This window comes from Panthera uncia, chromosome C2 (genome assembly GCF_023721935.1).
Source record: "Panthera uncia isolate 11264 chromosome C2, Puncia_PCG_1.0, whole genome shotgun sequence".
NCBI classification, from domain to species: domain Eukaryota; kingdom Metazoa; phylum Chordata; class Mammalia; order Carnivora; family Felidae; genus Panthera; species Panthera uncia.
Genome location: NC_064810.1, coordinates 29686673 through 29698856, shown reverse-complemented (window position 1 = coordinate 29698856; position 12184 = coordinate 29686673). Strand labels below are relative to the sequence as shown.

At 40.0% G+C, this 12184-nt stretch overlaps 1 protein-coding gene across 1 annotated transcript in view; it reads right to left on the bottom strand.

Moving 5' to 3' along the window:
* ROBO2 (roundabout guidance receptor 2) overlaps nucleotides 1-11522 on the bottom strand; it is a 609164-nt gene extending 597642 nt beyond the window's left edge. Inside the window, exon 1 of the mRNA XM_049627999.1 lies at nucleotides 10530-11522. Coding sequence (XP_049483956.1) covers nucleotides 10530-10590 — 61 coding nt within the window. The 5' untranslated portion in view covers nucleotides 10591-11522. The remainder of the gene's footprint in view (nucleotides 1-10529) is intronic.
* Nucleotides 11523-12184: the final 662 nt, after the last annotated feature.

Genomic DNA, 12184 nt, shown 5'->3' with positions numbered 1-12184 from the left:
ATAAGGACACTGAGGCATAAAAACTTTAAATTATTTACTCAAACTCACTCAACAGTGTTTGTTGACTGACTCCCTTTCGATAATCATCTTCCACTTTGTCCCTTATGGACAAACCATGTTACAATTCAACTAGATGTCTTGCCTTTCCCTTAGCACACCTTCGCATCTCCATACCATTCCTCCTGTTATTCCTTTTGCTTTAATGTAATGTCCAATCTTTCTGCCTATTAAGACCCTACTCTTCCTCTAAGTGACCCATTTGATCTTGACTTCTCTCAGATTGTACCAGCTGGAAATCAACTATTCCTTCCCTGAGTTCCCACACTATGCTGTATATACCTTCAACCACTTACCAGCCACTACTTTTGCTTTTGTGACTGGAACATGAGTTATCTTGTCTTGCATTGGGGGATCTTGCTGAAGGTGGCAACTATTTAACAGGTCATTATGTTCCTCACAGAGCTCACAGCAAGTTGGCTTGTTTATAAATGGATGCTCTATAAACATGTGCTAAATCAAATAAATCACCTCAATGTATCAAGCTAATTGTCCTGTTGACAAGCTCACAAAACAGCTGGCCATTTCATTTTTATTTTTTTATGTTTATTTATTTTAGAGAGAGAGAGAGAAAGAGAGAGAGAGAGACACAGTGAGTGCGAGTGGGGAGGGGGAGATCCTGAGAGAGAGAGCGAGAGAGCGAGAGAGAGAGAGAATCTGAAGCAGGCTCCAGACTCTGAGCTGTCAGCACAAAGCCAGACATGGGGCTCAAACCCACAAGCCGTGAGATCATGACCTGAGCTGAAGTTGGACACTTAACTGACTGAGCCACCCAGGCGCCCCAACAACTAGCCATTTCAGTAACAAGAGTCTGGAATTCTTGTTAAAGATAGTTTCAGGGCTGAGAAGTTGGAAACTGTCTCTCAAGAGAAGCATGATACATAGAAAGAAAGCATCTCTCAACTATAGTTTCAGTTCTACCATTAAGTAGCAAAGGGATCTGTGACAGAACACATAAAATCTCTGAGCTTCAGTTCTACAGGGGTCCAACCAATGACAGAGTTGTACTGCACAAGTGCAAAACTTCTAGCTCTGACTTGCAATCATTCCATGACATATTTAGTATTACTGAAGTCTCTGCTGAAAATGAAAAGTTCAATTTGGGTTAATTTCAATTTGTAAAACTTTACGGAGTGATTGGAGAAGACTTAGAAGACAATCACTGAGGAGATAAAAAATGAGCATAGATGGAAATTTAAGGTGTATTATTATAATATTAAAACTATTTCACTATAAGACACCATATCCAACTCATAAAAGCCATCCGATGTTTGCTTTCCAAGGTGAATTAAGAGAATATATTTACCCTATATATTGTTAGTAGGAATGTAAAATGGTACAGTTGTTTTGGAAACCAGTCTTGCAGTTCCTCAAATGTTAAACATTAGAGTTCCCATGTGACCCATCAAATCCACTCCAGGTACGCACTAAAGAGAAATGAAAATACATGTGCACACAAAGATTACTACACAAATGTTCACAGCAGTAATATTTACAATAGTCAAAAAGTAGAAATGACCTAAATGTCCATGAATTAATAATTCAAAGGAAAAATGATATGGAATACTACTCTGCAATAAAAAGGAATGAAGTATTGATATATGCTACAACATGGATGAATCTTGAAAACATTAGACTCAGGGAAAGAAGCTAGTCATGAAAGACCTTATATTATATGGTTCTATCACATGAAATGTTGAGAATAGACAGATCTATAGAGACAGAAAGCAGACAAGTGGCTTCCTAGGACTGTCAGAGAACTGGTGGATGAGGAAGTAGGATATAGGGTTTCCTTTTTTTTGGATGACAAATAAGGTCTAAAATTAGATTGTAATGATGGTTATATAATTCTGTAAATATGCTAAAAACCACTGAGTTGTATATTTTATATAGGTGAATTGCATAATCTATGAATTACATTTCAATAAGCTTGTTGGAAGAAAAAATATTTAATTAGCAAAATTTACGGATGTCTATGTTGGCCCTTATCTTATTATTTCTTTTTTCGTAAATTTTCCAGTTAAGAATCCTTTGAATTTTTTTCTTAAAATCAAAATTAGGTCCATAAAGAGGTTCTACCTACCAAATTCTTGAATATATTTCAATTTAATATCAATAATGATAAATAGGGCCCTGAACATAATGATTGCAATAGCAGATAGAGTAGAACAACGCCCATTATGGGGATTGTTTAATCTTCTTCTTTTTCAGTTATTAGTGAGCCATATATTTGGAGACTAATTTTAGAAGTAATCCAGGTATAAAAAAATTTTTTTTAAATAAAAAAATAAAAAAAAGAAGTAATCCAGGTAATTCTATCTCTAAATATTCACTTTTCTTTTGCTAGTGCATGCATGGAAATCTGCCCTAAATGTACAGAGAAGTCTCAATTTCTAAACTAGATAGCATCATATAAGTCAACATTCCTTAATGGGGAGAAAATGTGTATGCTCTTATTAAGTCACCTAAATCATTTAAAGGAGTTCCCTGTCTATACACATAACATTCAACAGTGTGCTAAAAAAACAGCAGTGTTGGGGCACCTGGGCAGCTCAGTTGGTTGAGTATCTGACTCTTGATTTTAGCTCAGGTCACGATCCCAGGGTTTTGAGATCAAACCCTGCAGCAGGAGCCTGCCTAAGATTCTTATTCTCTCTCTCTCTCTCTCTCTCTCTCTCTCTCTCTCTCTCTCCCTCCCTCCCTCCCTCTCTCTCTCTCCCTCCCTCTCTCTCTCTCTCTCTCTCCCTCTCTCTCTCCCTTTGCCCCTTGTCCCCACTCACTCTCTCTATATATAAATAACAATAAAATATGGGCACTTGGGTGGCTCAGTTAGTTAAGCATCAGACTTTGTCTCAGGTCATGATCTCATGGTTCATGAGTTCGAGGCCCTCATCAGGCTCTATGCTGACAGCTCAGAGTCTGGAGGCTGCTTCAGATTCTTTGGCTCCATCTCTCCATGCTTCTCTCTCTTTCTCTCTCTCTCAAAAATAAATAACCATTAAAATAATAAAATAAATAAAATAAAGATTAAAAAACACAGCAGTATTAGTGTGGGCTTTGGGGGGAGAGTGACCGTGAAAACTACCACTACAGAAAATATTCTTGGTTAGATAGATGGTCAAATCTATATCTTCTGCCAGGTGAAAAGCAGAATATTGAATCACCAGAAATAATGATGTCACTTGTGTCAAAATACTCATGCTTGATAACTCTCTTTCTGTCTCTCACTAGACACACATACACAGGTGCCCACACACAGACTCCAAAATAAATAAATAAACCTTGCTCAAATGGTAAATGTTTCATGTGTTGAGGAGGGCATGGAAATAAACATCTCAAAAGACTCCATAAGCACATTTTCATTTATTCAACAAATATTTGAATATCTCATATGTGTCATCCAGCGCTCCAGGCACTGCAGGAACATTATTAAACATGACAGACAAAACTAAGTGTCTGCCCTAGAAGCTCAAAGAGTCAGACGATAAATAAACATTTCTAACTATCTATTGTTGGGAGGAAATTTTCCATGTGCAAGATTTCTGCACATCTTGCTAGCAGAGCCACTAATACTTTTATTAAAAACTATCTTTTCAAGTATACTTAGATACCAAATAGTCTTCTAAATTTGAGATGTACTCTTTTTTTTTAAATTTTTTTAACGTTTATTTATTTTGAGAGAGAGAGAGAGACAGAGCATGAACGGGGGAGGGGCAGAGAGAGAGGGAGACACAGAACCAGAAGCAGGCTCCAGGCTCTGAGCCATCAGCCCAGAGCCCGACGCGGGGCTCGAACTCACGGAACGTGAGATCGTGACCTGAGCTGAAGTCGGACGCTTAACCGACTGAGCCACCCAGGCGCCCCTGAGATGGACTCTCTTAAGAGCAGAAGGCAGATATGCTTATTATCCAATACAGTCAAGACAATATCTTCCTCTGAGGCAAAGGTTAGGCAGTGTGCTTATTGTCTGTGTAAACTATCTGGGTTCCCAAGATCAGGGTCCCTCAACTGTAAGGCTAACCCACTATGTGTGCGTAATCTCTCTGGGCCCCGCTATACCGCTTCCAAGGCATTTCAGGGGCAAGGTAAATTGAAACAAACATAACATCATGCTACTTGCTATGGCATGACTAATGAACTCCATCACCTCTGACCCAGAAGTCTCATTTCTTCCCCCAGCATTCATGACGTTGTGGCAGCCTAACTTCTTACCTTGCGGGTAGGGTAGGTGTCAGTCCCTTTATCATTGTTTATACACACACACACACACACACACACACACACACACATACTTCCAGGAGGTAATAAGTGCTATGAAAAAAATTAAGACAGGTAAAGGAAGAAGCCCGATAGTCTTTTAAGGGAAGTAATTTTAGATAGGAATGCCCATATTTCTGAAGAGATGTTATTGGATAGGGACTTATTAGATCAATTGAAAGATTTACCCATGCAAAAATCCATGGAAGTATATTTCTGTTAGAAGAAAGAATGAATGCAAAAGCCCTGAGTCAGAAACAGAACATTAAAAAGAAAAGTTTTAAATACAGGTGGGGAGTGTGAGCAGATGAGGGCAGAGAGGCAGAGAGGGGCCTGAATAGTCTTGTAAACCATTGTGAAGAGTTGTGAGTAGAAGCCATTACATGGTTCTAGGCAAGGAGCTACCATTACATGCTTTTAAAAGGTCCCTTTGTCTAGTGTGGAAAACTAATTTGCATGGGGCTAAGGTGTGGGGAATAGAGGAACAAGAATGGGAGGTGGAAAATCATTTATCAAACTATTGCAATAGTCCAGTTTTTGACCAGGACGGTAGTGGTTAAAGTAGTAAGAAATGTTTAGTATCTAATTATTTGAAAATGCATCAAAACAATATAATGGATGGGATGGTGGATGGATTAAATAGGTGATGGCTACTAAGCAGTGCACTTGTGATAAGCACAGGGTAATATATGGAAGTGGTGAATTACTGTATTGTACACTTGAAACTAATATAACACTGTATGTTAACTAAATGGAGTTAAATGTAAACTTTAAAAAATATATAATGGATGCTTAGAAGAATAGATGAATGGATGAGTATATGGTAATCAAGTACAGTAAAATAATGCTAGAATCTAGGAGAATGTTCACTATAGACTTCTTTCAGCTTTGCTGTATATTTGAAAATGCTTAAATGTGGGAAAATCACAAACATACATAAAATCATTGGCATCAGGATATATTTCAAAGGGTTTACTAGCAAGTTGGATATGGACTATAAGGATAAGTCAAGAATGACTTCTAGTTTTCGGTCATGAAAATCTCTATGAATAGTGATGCCATCTACTCAGCTGGAAATGAGAAGCAGATTCTATCATCAGCCTGAGTTTGATATTTTTTTTTTAAATTGAGATATAATTGACATATAACATTATATTAGTTTTAGGTGTACAACATAATGATTTGACATCTGTGTATTTTGCAAAATGATGACCACAGTAAGTCCACTTACCATCTAAGCGTGACATATGCTTATTAGATATCAAGCAAAAATGTCAAGTAGTCAGCTGGATATGTCAAACACTGTTCCAGGCACTATATTCCTTCACACAATGATTGCAGCAATTTGAGAAGTATCAGCATTAAGATGGGTTTCAAACCCATGTGACTAGGGACACCTGGGTGGTTAAGTCAGTTAAATGTCTGACTTTTGATTTCGGCCCAGGTCATGATCTCATGGTTCATGAGTTCGAGCCACACATCAGGCTCTGCACTGACAGTGTAAGGCCAGCTGGAGACTCTCTCCCTCCCTCTCTCTCTCACTGCCCCTCCCTCCACCCTTGTGCGCACGCACACGCTAGCTTGCTCTCTTTCTCTCTCTCAAAATGAATAAACTTAAAAAAAAAAATGAAACCCACGTGATTAGATAAAATTTCTTACGAATGAGGTGCAAATGGACAAGAAAACACTAACTACTGAGGCCTAGGTTATCCCAACACAAAACAGTTTTTGAATTAGAAATGGGTATCGGGTGAATATACCATACTTTAGATAGTATATTAGGTCTCTGTCATGATATTACATATACGGAAACATTGAAAAAGTTGATGGGAATTTCCCTTTGAAAGACTTTATGTAAGTATTCATTCATGCTTTATTCAGTAATTTAAAGAAAGAAGAAAATCTATATTAATATTAATGTATTGATAGGTTGATAGGTCTATACTGGGATACACTATAAGAAACATAACAATATTTTCCTTTAAAAATAAATCTATAAAATGGCAGTCTGTAAATTTCCATTGTCTGAACACAGATCAGTAGACTTCCATTTGTCTAACTGGAGAAAGACTGGTTCTATGCAAAATAAGTTTGCATAAAGGTATAAAGTATTGCAAAAGAAAAGTGTTGGTCAAGACCCCAATTGGATATATCCAAAAGTAAAACACTATTAATATATCTACTTTATTTAAAAAAAAATTTTTTTTTAACGTTTATTTATTTTTGAGACAGAGAGAGACAGAGCATGAACAGGGGAGGGTCAGAGAGAGGGAGACACAGAATCCGAAACAGGCTCCAGGCTCTGAGCTGTCAGCACAGCTGACCGTGAGATCACGGACCGTGAGATCATGACCTGAGCCGAAGTCGGCCGCTCAACCGACTGAGCCACCCAGGCACCCCTAATATATCTACTTTAAAGGCAGATTTTTCTAAATTGTCATTCAAGAAACATATCTTCTTCACTCTTCAAATGTAAATGTTTCTCTAATTCTTTCCACCTGGTCCAAAAAAAAAAAAGGAGAAGAAAGAAAGGAAGGAAGGAAGGGAGGGAAGAAGGAGAAAGAAGAAGTGGAAGAGGAAGAGGAGGGTCAAGACAAGGAGTTGAAGAGGGGAAGAAGAGAAATAAATAAAAGGAGATCTTTTCACTAAAACCCTTCAAAAAGCAAATCATACATTGGAGGTAACTGTACCTCCTACAGACTGCAGGGACTACTAAAGCAGATATTACTAGACACACACATTCCACATAACTAAGTTCCTCTCATTACAGTATATGTATCCCAATATGTGTACAATGTGCTTACAAATCAATATTTTTATTGTCAAAGATACTATTTTATAGAAGCTGCTCAAGGATGAGGTGACCAGAATTATTATTATTATTTTGTATAATCATGGCTTTTTTTTTTTCTTTTAAGATACTCTTTTTTGATGTTCTAAGAAATCTTTTTGGTTTAAGGTCCACAAGTTGCCTAGAATCAAAGGTTATTCAAACAAAGCCAATTCAAAGTGATATCACTACATAGTTGTAAGAACAAATTTCAGGTTATTTATAGGCAGTTTAAGTTCTGAAGTGGACTACATATTGCTATGATAATGCGCCCATTACTAAAAGAAACACTTTAGCAAAATGTATGAGATTATGCATCTACACTCTGCATGCACATTATCGTTTTCTCCCCAAATATCATGTGTGCCATTTTCATTTAAGAATATAAGATAAGAACATTAAGAATTAAAGATAAGAACATTATTCTTATTTTGAAAATATCTTTTCACAACGGTAAAATTACTGAATTGACACAATGCACGGCGATGGATGTAATTAAAAAGCATTGTGGTAATTTATGTCTGTTCCCTGTAAATGACTATAAAACCACAGTCTCACTTAAAAATAAAGAAAATCTGGAGAACAAAAGCTAAATGTGATACATATTCTCCAATGGAACAGTAAAGAAAAATATGCATGCCATTCATTATTCTGTATCAAATAAGAAAATCTTCATTTACAACCCAAATAGAAAAGTTTGTCTGTAGCTCTCAGCTAACTCAATGTTTATTCTCTATGGATTCCTACAGACACAGGATACTGAAAAATCATAAATAATATTAGCACATATCTTCTATGAGGAGGCAAAACTCTAACATTTTTCACATACTATAAAAATGCACATATAAATAACCTACCAAGCAAATTTCAATGCAAATCTATGTATCATTTGTCACTGAATAAAATTAATTTCTGTGTCTAGCACGAGGATAGTCAGTATATCTTTGAAATGGTACAAGCTTCTCTAAATTTGAAATTCATGGGGAGAATAAGCACACACTTCTAAGAAGGATAATAAGTAAATAGAAATCATAGAATCCTGGAAGAGAAAGAGCTTAGAGATCTTACAAACCAACCTACTCATTATATATGTGAGCACTCAGTCCCAGTGTGTTGAGATAGCCTAGAGGGCAGTGTTGTCTACATCCCAAATTTTCAACACTCCCCATGGAGAAGCTGTCATCGTTCTGGAGTAAACCAAAGACAATCCAATGTCAAATGTATGCTCTATGTACTCATTCAGTAAGTGTCCACAGCTTCCTTTGCTTCTGGAGTAGTAGACGTTAAATATAAAAACTAGTTTCACAAACAAACAAACAAACAAACAAAAACAAACAAAAAATTACCATTACCTTTTCAACTTCTCAACACTGCACATTTTTCACTACATTGCTATGAATTTTGCTGCATAATTGTGGCCTAGACATAAATTTTCCCCTTACCCTATAATATTAAATCAGAACAAAGGTCCTAGGCGTGTCTCTGGGACATGAGGGAGGGGGTGAGGAAGGGGGAGAAGGAAGAGAAGAAGGGAGGCAGGATGGGAGGGAGGGAAGGAAGGAGAGAAACGATGTCTTGCTACTGCTGTTCCAGCAAGCTGGTTAATTGCATTTGTTTCATATATCTCCAAACACCCTGGTACATTAATTACATTCTGTAACACCAAGCTCTTCTGATTCCCTCTGTCACTTCCACTGAGCAATTTAATTGTATTCCTCTTAGCTACACACTAATTCCAAAAGAGAAAAAAACAACTTGGTGATGATTCTATAGTCTAACATATAGTTTATGCATGCATTTCTGGTATTGAAATATGTAAATTCATGGTTTATGAGGACATATTATCCAAAAAGTTATATCAAAGTCTTCTTATCAGGATAATCCAACACACTTGGGAGAAATACGTAAACCTTTTGGTTAGGTCAACGTAAATGTATCGTAAAGGTAAATGTATTGAAAAAGAAAATGCATGGTGAATGATTAGGTAGGACTATAGATATTGTCACAGTGTGATTCATAATGATTAATTCCTAAACATCTACTACTTAGAAGGAAAAAAGAAAAAGCAGTGTGCCCACATGAATGCCTTGCCTACTATCGCTGGGGGCAAAAGTACTCATGTAGTCCATGATTGAAAACAGCCACTTGACAGTAGGTAAACTCATCTGTACTGCCTCATGTTTATAGAAAGCCTTCCTGTTTGGAGTCTGATACGCTGGGTTCTGTGCAGCAGCAGCTGCCTGGAACAAAGTTAGCTCCTACAGGCGGGCAAAAATAGGCAGTGTCCCAAATAATGAATTCGTCCACAATGCAAATGCTGGAGGAAAGTTTATGTAGCAACAAGCTACTATGATGGCTCAAATATCTGGACCAATTCACAGATTCTTTACAAGTACAATTATTGCAAATCTAAAGTACTACAATCCACATTAAAAAAAAAAAACAAAACGCTCCAGTCTTCTCTTTACGCATATCCTTTCTATCGATTTAAAAACTGAAGACCCTAGAAGGTTAATACCAAATGTTCTTTCGACTTCTTATGAACTAACAAAAAAAGCATGTTAATGATTACTTCCACTCATCATTCAAAAGAGCTACAAGAAAGGATTTTGCAATCCTCCCACAAGAAACTGACATCCTGTGAAACTATCCCAGGAAACCATATCTGAACAAAAGACAGGAGAATCAGAGGCAGACTGCTGTCTGCTTGACAGACTGACTCAACCCAGAGGGAGACACCTACAGTACCTGTTTCAGATCCCCATTGTGTTTGCCACTGGGGACTGAGCTGAGTGTTCTGTGCCCACAGCCAGCCCCGAGCTTATGTTTCCCCCCTTCCTGGAGCCTCGCCCAGTCTTACTTTTGACAGTTTTCTCCCTGTGATCTAAATTCTTGATTCTGATTTCACACTAGAAGAGCACTCACCAGCGTACAAGTGATACACATCAATCCCTGAGATACCCTGCCTCAAATTCCTAACCCACTGAACCTTCATTCAAGTGTCTATTACTATTTTTCTTTACTTGAATTTCTAAGCCAAAGTTCAGATACAAGAGCAAACACCAAATAGCAGTAGGCACAAGAGTATTCCAGAGATTTACTGTAATATTCCTTTTTCTAACAAAACTGAGAGCCCATTATTTATTATGCAACTCCTCCATTAATTAAGCAAATTGCAATAATAACAACAATAGGTGACTACTAACGCCTTCCACTTGCAGCAGTTGAGAAACAAAGACTTAAAATCTCTGCCCCCCAAAAGTCCCTGTGCCTGACCAAAAGGGACTAATAGACACAATGTCATTTTATTGATGGCCCACAACTCATTCAGAAATAAATGGGCTTTCTGGGGGGTGGGAGGAGGATAAAAGTATTTTTAACTTACCATCAACCCGAACATATAAAAATCCACAGAGCAGTAGTTGTGTAAACATCAGCCGACTCATTTTGACATATTAAAAAGGATCCAGATTGTTTTAAGAAACCAATCCCAGAGAGCAAAAGTACAAAAATAAGTATCAAAAAAAGAGGTAGGTCCAAAGTTTAGACTTTCCTAGATGCTAATTAAAGTCAAGAAGAGCAAATCGCAAGATCAGAAGGGGTTAGTGGAGAGGTCTCGAATGGGGCACATTTAGCTCCATCCAAATTAACAGAGGGCACTCCAAAGGCTGCTGTATTTCCACACTCTGGCTTCCTAAATTCCCACAAATTCAGCCCAGCCGGAGGGATTATTCAAGTGTGTCTAACCCTCTGTCCTCAGGCTCCATTGCCTTCCAAAGCCAAGTTCTTTCTTCAGCAGTCAAGAAGATGAAGAGGGAGGAAAAAGACCTAATTCCTAGAAAGTGTTCCACAAACTTGCCAGCGCGCTGCCGAAACACCATTGGCCTGCCTACTGGTTTTCCTTGCCCGGTCTCCTTCTCGGTAGCCGCTCCACGTCCAGAGTTTTTTCACTTAACTTCCATAATAAGGATGTGTCAAAGCAACACTTTGCAGGCGGGCCGACTTGGCGGGCCTCTCCCTCGCAGCCTCGCTGCCTCCCTCCACCACTCCCGCTTCAGAAAGAGGCAAAGGGAAATCAGGGCGACTCGGGTGGAGAATCCGAACTCCTACGTGGTGGGGCTGCAAGGGAGGGAGGGAACGAGGGGCAGGGCTGAGGCAGCGGCCACCCTCGCGGTGCCGCCTCAGAGCGACGGTGAACCCGGGCGGCCGCGGGCGACCGCCGAGCGGGGCGAGCGAGCCCAAAGCCCGGGAGCGGGCGCGAAAGGGAGCGCGCAGTCCAGCCGCCCGCCCCGGTGCAGCCGTCAGTCCCTCCGCTGCAGCCGCCGCCGCCGCCGTTGCTCCCGCGGCCCCGCAGCAGAGCGTCCGTCTCCTCCAGCAGCTGCCGAGGGTGGAAGGACTTAGAGGAGGGAAGGCGAGGAGGCGGGAGGGGTGGGGAGGAACGAAAGCTGCTAGGAGTCTGCCCCGGGGAGGGGGGCAGGGGTGACGCGGGGGTGCGCTGAGCTTTCCACCTCCAGAGTCCGCCACCCGCACGTGCAGGGGGCGCTAGTCCGCTGGGCAGTCGGGGGGAGCAGGCGAGGGGAGCCGAGATTCCTCGGGGGGCGGAAATTAACAAATTTGGAGCCCAAGCCACCCGTCAACTCCTTCCCCGTCTCCGCGCCTCCTGCCCGGGGCGGGGATAGGTGGGCTCTAGTCCCCGGCTCCTCGCGGCGTCCCGTTTAATGGGCAGGTAATTTTCTCGGTGAGTGATTCCATGGAAGCCCTTCCTAATTATTCATCCCTCCGTCTGCCCGAGATGCACGCGCTTTCTGGAAAAAGATCATCCTCCAGGACCCAGGGCGCAGCCTCATTACCCGTTAAAATCACACAAACACTCACTCTTCACCTCTTAGCAAAATGAGAAGCTGGGCGGGAGGGAGAAAAGGAAAGGAAACAAAATATAACCACCTTTCGAAGCGGAAAGGTTGTGTGTGGGTGCTTCCTATGTCGTTAAAAAAGCACAAGAAAAAGAAGGGGGGGGATTGAACAGAAATCTCTAGCCTC